Source organism: Dipteris shenzhenensis, chromosome 31 (genome assembly GCF_047967505.1).
Source record: "Dipteris shenzhenensis isolate YYH24624 ecotype China chromosome 31, Dip_SZ_1.0, whole genome shotgun sequence".
In the NCBI taxonomy this organism is placed as follows: domain Eukaryota; kingdom Viridiplantae; phylum Streptophyta; class Polypodiopsida; order Gleicheniales; family Dipteridaceae; genus Dipteris; species Dipteris shenzhenensis.
Genome location: NC_141626.1, coordinates 28,406,154 through 28,419,410, shown reverse-complemented (window position 1 = coordinate 28,419,410; position 13,257 = coordinate 28,406,154). Strand labels below are relative to the sequence as shown.

The 13,257-nt window shown below is 42.9% G+C and overlaps 1 protein-coding gene across 2 annotated transcripts; it reads left to right on the top strand.

The window, feature by feature from the left end:
- Window positions 1–554: 554 nt before the first annotated feature.
- Window positions 555–12,223, top strand: LOC147881296 (beta-1,6-galactosyltransferase GALT31A-like). Of its 2 annotated transcripts, none has more exons than XM_087369956.1 (12): window positions 555–1,083; window positions 1,223–1,326; window positions 1,834–1,933; window positions 2,063–2,127; window positions 9,921–10,120; window positions 10,244–10,307; window positions 10,409–10,481; window positions 10,589–10,709; window positions 10,907–10,994; window positions 11,425–11,550; window positions 11,628–11,737; window positions 11,851–12,223. In XM_087369956.1, the coding sequence occupies exons 2-12, from the start codon at window positions 1,235–1,237 to the stop codon at window positions 12,027–12,029; spliced, it is 1,218 nt and encodes a 405-aa protein (XP_087226082.1). In that variant the 5' UTR covers window positions 555–1,083; window positions 1,223–1,234; the 3' UTR covers window positions 12,030–12,223. The 2 variants fall into 2 exon arrangements, with proteins under 2 accessions (XP_087226082.1, XP_087226083.1); XM_087369957.1 differs by having other exon boundaries at window positions 1,209–1,326.
- The last annotated feature ends 1,034 nt before the right edge of the window (window positions 12,224–13,257 follow it).

The following is a 13,257-nucleotide window of genomic DNA, read 5'->3' as shown; positions in this document are numbered from 1 at the left end:
TACTCGGTAGGTCTTCAATGTAGAGCACTAAGAATTTCATTATATATTAATAGTATCTTGTCATAAAATATGTCTAAACTAAAGTCATTTCTCATTCTGCAAAATCAACAAAAGTTCATTCAATATATCCGCAAGTTGTTTAAGTACCCTCATACATGAGCTCCATATTCTCGAGGTCATTTCTTTCCCCATTAAAGTAATATATACGCAGATGGGGCAAGGGTAGTAATGGCCGATGACGATGAGTGCCACCCTTTTTGTGCAGCAAATCATGCCTCGCCACGTGGAGGACACGTGAGGGGACGCCGAGAGTGTGAACTTTCTCAATTTTACATCTCGGGTTTGCCTGGGGTAGCAAAGATCAGGAGGGGTTGATGTTTGCCTTTGGGGGGACAACGAATGAACGTGCTGGATGCTCACAGTACACACGTGGCCTTACTGGAGAGAATCCCGGCGGGAATCCAGGGAGACGAAGATTCGCCGGGAAACAGATTCGCCGTTTATCGGTCGTCCTCGCTGCAGAAAATATTTTGAGGACTGAGGAGCAAGCAAGTCCTCCCATCTCATCCTGATTCGAATTCATGGCGAGATCCCAATCAGCTCGCGAATCATCCCCCTTTAGATTTGCGCCAAATCTCATCGCTTTACGAATTGTTCGCAAGTACCAATCCAACAGTGCATCTTACCTGAGTGCTAGATTGAGCATTTCATCGTGAGTACCAACATTTAGGAGCACCGCTCTGAACTCTGCAAGCTAGCATCCGATCCGCAGCATCACTAGCTTGCTAAGTATCCCGTGAGCAAGCTCATAGCTTGACAACTGAGTAAAGAGTTTCTCCATTGAAGATAGCACCGTAAGGTGGGGAAGTATAGACATTGATAGTTCCGGGTCTACATGAGCGGAAGGAACAGGATGAGAGGGCCCTTGCATTGCGCTCTTGCTTCGTTATAAAGGAGCCTACCTGCGGAGCTCGTAGCGGGCGCTGGAAGTCAGTTGAATTGGGCGCTTAAGTGGATTTTTGCAAGCTGCAGAATGTAGAAATTCACCTGGAATCGTGAGAGATTGGAAGATCTGAAGGCATAGTAAGTGACGTAAAAATATTTTGTGATAAATCTCCTATGGATACTGTTCTATGATATCCCCGCCCACTTATGTGAATTAATAGATTGGAGGCACAGCTAACTGACGAGTGGGATCTTCTTGGAAGAGTGCACCTTTCAGGTTATCAAGCCAATGCGATCCAAAGGGGCAAGAAGAGTCTCGCGACAGTGGATGGTCGTCTTGTGTACAGCCAGCTTCTTGATTGGCATAATTTTTACGAATAGGTACGTCAGTCTGTCACGTTTCTTCGTAAGAAAGTCCTTCGCGCATGACAAATGACTCACGTAATAAGAACTTGAGCGCCATCAATACTTAGACTTTCATGGTTAGTGGTGCTGTAACTTTTTCACCGAGGAGGCAGTTTCTCTTTACTAATTCCTTAAATGGCGGTGCAAGAGACAACTCTGATCGCGCGGATTTGGCTTAATTTTACCCACAAGACTAATTTTTCAACTGCTTTCGAGCCACTGTGGACTTCATCGCATGATATTGAATTTATTAATATTCATAGCTTTTTATGGTTTTGCCAGCCTCCTCACATTGTGGAATTGATATTGCTTGAAAGTACCCCTATGGTACTGCTAAGTCTCACCAAGAAAGTACCGGTTTTCTTTTTCTGGTGAAATTTAACATAAGAAGCCTATAAATAGGTTAATGTCCGAATATGTCTACTTCTATGAAAAATATTATGGTAGCTAAATCATAGCAGTTTCGGATGTGTTGATTTGCAGAGGTAGCACTGATGGACATCATGGAACAACTGCGAGGGGGGGGCGGAAGTTTCAGCTTGAAGAGCTTCGGGATGTGAAAGAAGCTTGTGATCACAAAAGCGTATGTACTGTTACTATTTTGTGTTATCACATCGCTACTTCCTCTGTTATGCTCACACAGCTTCAAATCATGGCTTGACAGTGCTACATGCTGAAAACCTTGTGTTATTTTTTGTTTGATTGGTTCCAGAACGATACATCCATGAAAGCAGAAGACCTATTGGGGGAAGTGTCAAGGACACATGATGCTATAAAGTAAGTAGAGTGGAAATTCATCTTCTGTAGTTTATAGATATTGTACAGGTCTCCAAACGAGAATTATGATGCAGAGCAAGGTATCGCTCTCTGCCAGCTAAGACTCTACAAACGAGAAATTGCATGCATGTCTTTGCTTTAAGCTTACCTTTCCTCTTCTTTTCCTAGCGTGGCCTGTCAGTCTGGATCTGTCTTTATGTCTCTGCATTTGCACGCCCTTGCTATTGTACTCTCTCCTGCCTTGCACACGTGGTGGTGTATTCATGGCATGCGCATGACATTACTACTATAGTGTGGATGAATAATCTGACATCCCTTCCTGTCTTCACCACCTACCCAATATGTTCCCTCCCTAAACCATATTCAATTCGAGATTTTGTCGATTGAAAATTTGGTATCAGGTGCCAACTAGTCCCATTTTTTAAGACACTTTGATTTCCCAATATTACCCTATGGGTCAGGGTCTAAATAAAATATTGTACACACCTGAAAACCAGCCACAGAGAGAAGCAGGTGCCATGATAGTTATTAAAGCTAGATACAATGAGGCTCCTCACAACTCATGGAGTTTTGTGCATAACAAAGATGGAATAACCTTGCTTCTTTATGTTACCTTTGATGCCGTAGACATGCTGACCAAGTCAGACTCAGTGCTGGTCTTCATAGTACATCCTAGCATGGTTAGCCTGAGGGGATCAAATGAGTATGTGTCCAAGGCATGATCTAATTGAGACGTTTGATCCTCCAGGTGTTATTCCAAGATGGAAATCATATTGTGTTTCCTTGACATAATTACCAGAAACACTGGCAAGGCCCCAACTTGGCATGGACAAAGGCTGATTACTTCTGCTGCAGACTGTTGAGAACAATCAGACCAGCCTCCACTCTCTGAGGAGCTGACTTTAGGAATCCTAAAAGACAGGTGAAGTACCTCAAGCTGACTTTGCCGAACTAGGCTGGCTGCCCACATGGGACTTCTTACAAGATGAGACCTTGGTGTCTAGATGCAATGGAAAACATGTGATTTTATGGCCTCTTACTGGTTTTAGCATGAGCTTGAGAGTCAAAAGGGTGAGAAGGGTATGAGGAGCATGCTGGCTGACTTAGCCTAAAAGACTGGTGAAGTAGCTTGAGCTGACTAGGCCGATTTAGGCACATGGGGCTTCTTACAAGATGAGACCTTAGTGTCCAGATGCAATGGATTACATGTGATTGTAGCATGATCTTGAGAGGTCGAAGGGTGAGAAGAGGAAGAGGAAAAAATGGCTGGGTTTTGCTTGAGACAGTACTCCCTGTAGCATTAAAGCTATGGCTTGGGTTTAAGGGAGCAAGACCTAGACTGGAGAAACGCTGAAGAGGAGAAAATTGAAATACCTCATTAGCCATTGTCTGTTTCCCTTCATTAATCTTGAGAGATACATCTGGCATCTTTGTATAACATTGATCAACTCATTTGCTGTATTAACTGAGTCAGAGGCAAAATTAGACAAAAATGAAGTGTCAATTTTTCATCATAGACTGCTTTTACAAAGATATACTTCTATTAAATATGAACAAAGCCCCAAGATTAAAGTGCTCAAGGCTAGATTACAGCATGTGTACCACAAGAAAAACATGAGGGGGTCAAGCCCTACTCAACAAAAAAGCCCAGTAAAGATACAAGGCTGAGGCTGGTGGACATGGGAACCATCAAGTGGCTCCATATGTCTAGATCTCTAGATATGCCAGGCTGACATGCTCATGATGATCTCCCAACATGTGTCCACCAAAGCACGTGCCGACTGAGGAGCACATATACTGTCCAGCAATGTGCTTCTAGGAATGGACTCCTCAGCAAAGAGACAGCATGGGCAAGAAGAGGGAGTCCCAAACCTGAACCTCCACTATTTTACTGCAATCGCTCCATGAATAGAATGCCAAATGAAAAGAGTAATGTTCCTATTAAGAGATTTCCATATTGGAGATAGCATAGCCAAAGAGTGTGTTGATGTGACGTGTTGGTGTGTAGTACTAAGAGATCTAGTACTGGTCATTGTGTGAGTCATGTGTGAGTGCCACGTGTCACTATGGGACTTATCCCATATGCACTTGGTGCAAGTGTGTGAGCGTGTAGCCTATATGGCTTGTACTTCACTTGTCTCATGCGATGATGATGAATGAATGAAAGCCTCCATGGATTCTACTATCTACATTTGTCTACCATTTCTTCACTCCCTAGCCTATCTCTCTCTCTCTCTCACTCGCGCCATGTTTCTAACATGGTATCAGAGCAAGTTAAACCTGCCATAGCTGCCATGTCATCTCTGCCCTAACCTAACCTTAATTCTGCTCAAGCTCCTCCCTCTTGCAGCCGCCTCATTTCTGCCTCAGCTGAAGCTGTCCTGCTCCTCATTTCTGCCTCCTTTCAGCTGCCTCCTACCCGATTAGGGTTTCTGCACATCCGCCTTCATTGCTGCCTCACAGCCGCCTTTCCTTGCAGCCCTTTGCATTCATTCCTGCCCGTTTAGCATCTCCTCAACCAGCCGCTACCATTCGGGGTCTCTTGGAGCAGTGCCTAGGCCATTGATAGCCTCTCGGATAGCTGGTCGGTGCATCTTCTTCCTCTTAGCTTGCTGGTCGGCACACAATTCAAGGCATGCCTGCACGTGTGGATATTCGAAGCTGTCTTGGAGCTTTTCAATGCCGATTCTAGGGTTTCCAGACCGCTGCAGCAGAGCTGTCCATCTACATGCATTTGTTGCAGACTTTCGAGGCTTTTGGAGGCTGTTTAGACCTAGTTTGGAGCTGCTCTTGAATTTTCGAGTTGTTTTGGGGTTGCTGCTACAAAACCGCCTTCAACAGAGCCATTTTCAGGGCTGTTCCTAGCCTCCACCTCATCTAGAATAGTCGATTCTTTGACTGGTGACCTTCTGGTGCATTTTACTATACCTGTATCTCTACTATAGCATCTTGGTATAGCTTGGAGCTGGTTTATTGAAGTGCTTCACACATTTCGAGATATATCATTGCATTTGGAGCACCACTTGATACCTATATCTGCCCGAGACCAGCCCATTCCTTTGCCGGTCCTTCATCTTAGCTTGTTGTCCGCCTTCATCAAGGTCTTTGCCATCATGACTTCATTGTCTTCTAGTTCTTTGCTTGTGGAGAAGTTCAAGGGGGAAGGTTTTCCCACATGGCAAACCAAGATGCAGTTGCTGCTTATGCATGAAGGCATTTGGGATGTTGTTGAGGACAACGAAGTTGAATTACTTAATTAGCAACACCAAAGGCTTTGAAAGTAGTAGAATGCAAAGGCCATTTCCCTCATTGGTCTTTGCTTGGCCGACTCTCTCATCCATCATGTGGACTTCAAGTCAATAGAAAAGGAGATTTGGAATCGCCTTGAGGCATTTGTTTGGTAATAAAATCACCAACTCTAAAGTCTTTTTGAAGCTCAAGTTTTATGATTTCAAAATGGAGGAGAGTGATGAGTTGAGTGATCATCTAGCAAGGTTTCAATTTGTTGTTCAATAACTTTCAAGTTTGAAGAGCCCACTTGATGATCAAAATAAGATGGTTGTCCTTATGAAGAGTATGCATGGAATATCCCGCTTTGAGCAAACTCTTGAAGTACTTCACCTTGCCACTACCACGTTTGATAATATGGTGGCACTACTCATTGAGAAGGACCGTTGTAATAAAGAAGCCCCTCTTGCCTCTCCTAGCGATCAAGTTTTTGCTTCCACAAGCAAATGGAAGACCAACAAGAACGTTATTTGCAAGAGGAAAGGACATATTGAAGCTCGTTGCCTCAAGAAGAAGGAGCAGGAAAAAGAGAAGCACCATGCCAATCTCCTTGTTGAAGAATAGGCTGAACCTGAGGAGCCCCTTGAGGAGATACAAGTAGCTACAGCAGAGGTTCACGGCTCATTTGAAGAGCATTATGATTGGGGTTCTTAGCCTTTCTAGGCCCTCTATGCTATGTGTTTTTGTGTTGAGGCAATAAAGTTTCTCAGCCTTGAATTGTCCCTCTAAACTGAATGTATTTGGAGTCAATAAGAGGTACTCTACCCTGGGTTGTCCCCAAAAATGATTGCATTGTCTTTTACTTTGCTTTGATGGTATTGACCACCTAGTTCAGAGTAAGGGGGAGTGACGAGTGATGGTTTTGCCCTTGCCGGCGGTCATAGGCTACACTATCACACGGGAGGTGTTGGATAGTTGGACTTGCTCTTTGTAGTATTGTGGTGGAGGGGGATCAGTCTACTCTTTGCGTGGTGGGTCTCACACTCTTTGCTCTGAAGGGGGGGGGGGGGGGGGGGGGGGAGATATCATAGCCAAAGAGTGTGTTGATGTGATGTGTTGGTGTGTAGTACTAGGAGACATAGTACTAGTCATTGTGTGAGTCATGTGTGAGTGTCATGTGTCACTATGGGACTTATTCCATATGCACTTGGTGCAAGTGTGTTAGTGTGTAGCCTAAAAGGCTTGTACTTCACTTGTCTTAGGTGATGACGATGAATGAATGAAAGCCTTCATGGATTTTACATTTGTCTACCATTTCTTCACTCCCTAGCCTCTCTCTCTCTCTCTCTCTCTCTCTCTCTCTCTCTCTCACCATGTTTCTAACATTCCAAAGCCTTCTCTTAAAAGAATCCCACAAAACTTGGAAAGCTGAAACTACTCCTAGTGAGAGGCTTTGGAAGGCTTCCATCCCCTAACCCTGAGTTGGAATCTCCTAGCATTGCTAATAGTGTAGTGCTCTTCTCATGGTTTTGGCATCAACAAGAGCAAACAAACCAGGTTGTGGCTAGCGGTACTTGGTTGACAACTAGAAGCAACTTCAAGTCTCAGCAAACTTTAAAAGAGGACTTCCCAACACAAGAGTGAAGAGAGATACACAAACTGACTGACAGCCCAAATATCTACCGGAGACATTCCTTTGAATATATGTAAAACCAAAATATGCCTCCTAATTTGGGGTCTCCTCCTTACGGATTCAAAAGCCATTTGATATTTCATTTGGACCAAGACATTTGCCCTTGTGAAGGGCAAAAAGAGCAGTCCTGAATTCCAGATTGGTGAAAGGGCATCGAGTAGAACCCTCATGTCTGGTTTCACCAATCTTAGAATAACTTGCCAAACCCTCTACTCGGCATCATTTCTGGTAGGAGTGTGGTGGTCTGCAGTAAGGATAAGGGCACCAAAATGTGAAGCAATATGCATGAGGACATCAGATTTGACTGAAAGATCCCCTCAGAGTCAATACTGGGAAATACTCTCTTTACCTTGTCTAGGAACAAGAAAAAGTATTTATTGATTGTTCCTCCCATCTAAATCCAAAAGGACTCCAAGCATACTCAAGTACCTGCTGTTGAGCACTTGCTGCAATTGGCAGGAGAAAGTAGCAAGGAAACAACTCCCCCTCCCCCCCCCCCCCCCCCCCAGGCCCTAGTGGCAGAAGCAACTCCCCAAAGATCTCTTGTAGTAGTGGACGGGAGCGAGGGGGAGGAAAATCCACCAGGGAAAGGATCCCCAAACTAATAACAATGGAAGGCATGAACTCTACCAAGTCACCACAATCAGCCAAAGGTGAAAACGTATTACTCTGAACTAGCTGAAATAGGGCAGAAGTCCATAAAATCCCTGCCTGAAAAGGGGGTGGCAAAGAAGCCAAGGGTCACCCCAAGCCCTCATAAAGAGGGAGGACCTAGTATATGAAGAGGAGAGGGGTTTGACCTGAGGTTTCTCTGCCAAGTTTTTTAGGAATAATGTCACAGATTTATCCCCTTCAAAATTTGCATTCTAGCTTATGAAGCCCTTAATTTGACACTACCTTAAGCTTGCGAGTGTGGAAGAAAATCCATTTTTTAAATCAGTTTTTTTTTTTGCAAAAACTTTTTAAATCAGTTTTTGAAGAGAATATATTTAAAATTGGGACTTTTCAGCTCCTTATAGAAAGCGACTCTCGTTGTTTTGGAAAACAAGAAAGAGAGCAAGCAGAATTCCATACTTGTATTGAGTCTAGCTATCTTGGCATCCCTGGACCACGTGTTCCGCTGGCTCCAATGAGGATGGTCTCTGAACATTTCTGAGATAAGATCTCTTTGTCATCTACTAGCAAATTGCCTCCCACACCCTTCTGCAAAGTGCGCACTATCAGATAAACTAGAATGCTTGGCTAGCTGCTAAGTATATGGACCATTGTAAGTAGCCAATAATAGGCCAGTTATCTAACGGCTTAGAATGTGCCACATGGCTTCGTAGGATTTTGGAGTTTCATAAAACGCTCTAGTGCTGGCCAAGTAAAAATATTTGAAAATGCAGCAAGGACAGTCTGCAAACATCAAGACACTATCCCATAAAGGGAGATTGCAGCATTCATGAAGCACGGTAGGAAAGACATATGACAGCCTTGGATGGAATTACGACTCTGTTGCTAAAAGTTCAAAAAAGTTTTCTCTATTAGAGTCGTGTAACTAAACTCTCCCTCCAATTGCCTTCTCCTTCCTATCCTTGTAAAACTTATCAACTCGTACATAAATGGTGGGACATGAAGTGCATCCTTGTTTGTTACTAAAAAATATTCAAGATAACACCTTTACCTTTCTATTCCATACCTTGCATAGGTACATATCCGTGCTCCCATTGATTTGTAACCACCTATATCTACACTGATGTCAAGTACTGACTACCTGCAAAATATTAAGAGGAGTGGGCATCATGTTCACGTCTTCACAGAGGACTCCAAGAAATTATTGAAAGTGACTACGACTCAATTCATTTACCATGGCATACGCCTTATGGCATTAGCTACTAGTTCGAAGGGAAACTATAATTTGACAGGTGGAGTTCTCTTCTGTGATTTTTGTGGGATGTTAAATATTCTCTATGTTCAAAACCATATTGCTCAGCCCACTAGGCTTTCCAACCTCTTCAAATATTGCACAATTTCTGGCGGCATGTTGAAAGTTTTAACCAAGGCCATTATAAATATAGCTTTATGTCAAAAGACACCCAGATTGTGGAGAGAATTTCCTTGTCATAGGCTCAGTATATCTGATGTGTTCCATCTACATATGTACTTTCAAAAATCAATTGTCCTTAGACTGGCATAACTCCCATAGCAAAGTCACTTGTATCTGTTTGAGCTTTTAACAGTGGTATATCATTAGGCTCATAGCCTCAAACGCTCCTTTTAAGAAATCTATGAATCAATCCAGACAATCCCAATAACCAAACTTGTATGGCTCTCCCACCCAGATCTGGAACCTGGGCATTGTAGTTGGCTCTTTACCGATACAGAAAGGTATGCGCAGTCTAGCTAAGCATGTGTAGCTTACAGATCAATCCTGGACAAGTCCTTGGCCACGTCATTATCTTCGACTTCTTAAGAATACATATGAATATGGTCTGACATTTTATGCCCTAGTGCTTCGCTTTTTTCGAGTCCTTTTCACGTTGATATAGACAATGATATCATTTAGAGATTTCATTTACGTGCATCTCTCATTTTGCTTTTGGTTGTGAAGAAACTCACACCTTCAGCTCTAAAGCACTCACTCCTTTTACGTTGTTAAGACGCTATTTGGCCTTAGGCAAGCTTGGGGGTACTACGGTAATCCTATATCTTCAGGCGTCCTTGCTCCAACAGACCAAGAACTAGAGTTCTGCCATGACCGCCACTTGAGCAATAGCGACCAAGATCTTTGTGAATGTGTCTGCACGGCTTCTTTTGGCATTATTACCTACTTGGCTAAGTTGTTAGTCTTATCAATATCTTTTGTGACCAAGTATTAAACTCCTTGCAGGACACTTGACAAGACTATTGAAATGCTGGAGATGGAGCTCGCAGCAGCAAGGGCAGCCCAGCGTGGTACTCCATTACTCATGAAGCCTGTCAATGGCACATTGAAAAGAATCCCAAAGGCATTTATGGTCATTGGAATTAACTCTGCTTTTAGCGGTCGCAAGAGGCGTGATTCCTTGAGAGAGACTTGGATGCCACAAGGTGTGCTTCATTTACATTTCCCTTGCGTTAATGAAATTGCTTTTAGCGGTCGCAAGAGGCGTGAAATATCAGAGTTAAGATCTTTTTGGCCACCAGTCATGTCTTTTTTATTTTTCGCATCAGGAAGAAACTTGAAACGGCTGGAGCAAGAAAAGGGTATTGTCATCCGCTTTATTATTGGCCACAGGTGAGGTGGTCAGAACAAAATTGCTGCAATTAGGATGTTCGAAAGTTTCCAGCAAGTGCAAGCTATTGAACTATGGTCTCACCCCCTTGATGACATTCAAGTTCAACGCCAGGAAGCCTTTTGGATCGATCAATTGATGCAGAAGATGCACAGTATGGAGACTTTCTGAGATTGGTATGTGCACTTGAAGCTTAATTTGGAGCCGCTTGTTAGCAATGGTCTCCTTTGCTCCCTCAGCATTCTCAATTGACACTGGAATTTCGGTTTGCACACCATGTCAGGATTATACTGAAGGCTACCATGAATCATCTGGCAAGACAAAGATATTTTTCTCAACTGCTGTTGCCAAGTGGGATGCAGATTTCTATGTGAAGGTTGATGATGATGTCCATGTAAACCTAGGTGGGAGTAGGGATAACAGATGGTAATCAGCTTATAATCTAGTTGGAGTTGGTACCCTTGCATCATGTTTTGAAGAAATATGAGTTAAGCTTTTGAATGCTCGATATTCAGTTACTAGGGTTTGTGTAGGCTGTTTGAAATTTGATCCTCTAGAGGGTCTGAAATATTGACTCGATACTAGGTGTGTTTCTATTCAGGCATTCTTGCCTCGACTCTGGTGAGGCACAAATCCAAGCCCCGGGTATATGTAGGGTGTATGAAATCTGGGCCAGTTCTTGCCAAGCCGTAAGTACGCATCTTATTCAGGGAGAATAGTTGCACTAATGCCTAGTTTATTCCTAGAATTTCCTACTAAATTGCATGCTTGCTGACACCGTTAACACTGCATTTGTGCGTACACATGCATGCGTACGCATGCATATGCAGACACGTATGCACACACAGATGTACATATGTATGTGTTTATATGGACAGGCATGAGGACACACATATACACACATGCATACCTTGTGTGCTGTGAGGGAGATGAAAATCTTGTCTGGATATTCCTTTAAATGGTGATTGAATGAGTTCTCAAAGTGTTCCAAATCCACTATATAGTACATGCAGCATATAAAATACTCATTCATGTGGTCCAAGCACTTTTGATTTTTCTAATGCCTTATGCAACTTGTTCTCTCTTAATAACTTATTGTTTTTTTGGTTCTGTGTACAGGGACATGAAGTATCATGAGCCTGAGTATTGGAAATTTGGGGAGGAGGGTAATAAATACTTTCGACATGCTACTGGTCAGCTATATGTCATTTCCAAGGATTTGGCTACTTATATCTCAATTAATCAGTAAGTTGCTTATGCCTTCTTCCTATAAACATATTGTAATCTCTTGGAAGGAGCAACTTATTTCTTACTGTTTTCAGGCAAATATTGCACAAATATGCCAACGAGGATGTGTCTTTGGGGTCATGGCTTATTGGATTGAATGTGGAATACATTGATGACAGAGACATGTGCTGCGGTACTCCTTCAGGTAATACTGCTTATAGCAGAAATGTCATGGAGAAAGATATACACGTCTCTTGAACATGCACTTCAGGATTGTAAAGATAATACATGAAGGTGCATGTTTCTTCGCAATTGCAGATTGTGAATGGAAAGCTCAAGCTGGCAATGCATGTGCTGCATCATTTGACTGGAATTGCATTGGCATTTGCAACTCTGCTGATTGGATGAAGGATATTCATCGACGCTGTGGTGAAGGAGAAGGAACTGTCTGGAGTTCCATCTTCGAGCACTCGTCTAGTATAATGTATACCACTTAAAAAGCACCACTTGGTTTCCGGAACATCTCAGGGGACATTTAAAACAATATGTATATGTCTTCATATTGGCAATCTGCCATATTCTTTTATACCACACTAATTGTACCAGTGGGTCAGTCAAAGGAGCGATCAATGGAATTATTGTTTACAAATTTGTTGGAAGATGTATAATGTTGTTTTACAAATATGAATATCATCCCTCCTATTTTTATGTTGAGAATTCATCTGTTCGTCACTGAACATTGATCAGGGTTTCAGACACTAGACCTGGTATTGTTTGTGAAGCACCATTTGCAAAGGTTGGAAAAGAAGCTGGATTGTCAAAGTGCTTTACTAGTCAGGTATTGTTCTTAATACCCCTAAAAAATGAAATTTTTCAAGGCAACACATGAAAATGAAGCAAATAAGAACAATGGTCATATGAAGCAACTTCCAAATAGTTTTTTTTTCATGAAAGCCTTATTTAAAAATCCCCAAGATGAAGTGCTCAAGCTAAGAGTATAACATGCACAGCATGCAAAAATGCCTTAGACGGTCAAGCCCTGCTCATCAAAATATCCCAGTAAAGCTGCTGGGCTGAGGCTGAATCAAAACTGTAGTGAACTTTGAGAAGAGGGGACAGCTTCTCCTCTCCCTGAGGAAGATAGTTGTCTTGGCAGAGGCAGCCTTGGAAGACCTTGAGTATTCAACTAAATGACCTAAGTGTGTACAATGTTTGTTCAAATACTAGCCAAGGTGTGAGATGGGTGGATCTAGAACCAAGTGCCTTTGTGTATTTGGACATCCATATATGCCAAGCTAAAATGCTCGCCATGGAAGCTTCAAAGCTTATGTCTGCAAAAGACTCTGCTGTCCCAAGGTGTACCTATTGCAAGAAAAATCCCCAAAGGCAACACGAGGCCTTCTAAGAAAAATCTCCAAAGGCAACACGAGGCCTTTCCAAAATGCAAACGAAGCAGAAATTGGAAAAAGCGAATGCAACAACGGCTTACCCAATGATGAACATCAGTGATAGGCTTTGAAAGCCAGCAAATGAGGGCTGGAAATGAGAATTACAGCAAAAGAAGTGCTCCCACGAGGAGGAGAGCACGCAGAAATGGAGAGAAAGAGATCCAATGGAGAGAAGCTCGCAGCCCGAGGCAAAGGGATGCCAAATGAGGAGGGAAGGGCTCAAAGAGAAGTCTCCGGATCAATTCAACAGCTCCAAATGGCTCCAAACGGCTCCAAA

Bases quoted from the DNA above. Each gene is read 5' to 3' on its own strand.
- LOC147881296 (XM_087369956.1), top strand. From the start codon at position 1,235: ATGCGATCCAAAGGGGCAAGAAGAGTCTCGCGACAGTGGATGGTCGTC. The intron at 10,308-10,408 runs GTGAGGTGGTCA...ATGACATTCAAG, and splicing joins CGCTTTATTATTGGCCACAG to TTCAACGCCAGGAAGCCTTT. The intron at 11,738-11,850 runs GTAATACTGCTT...TCGCAATTGCAG, and splicing joins GTGCTGCGGTACTCCTTCAG to ATTGTGAATGGAAAGCTCAA.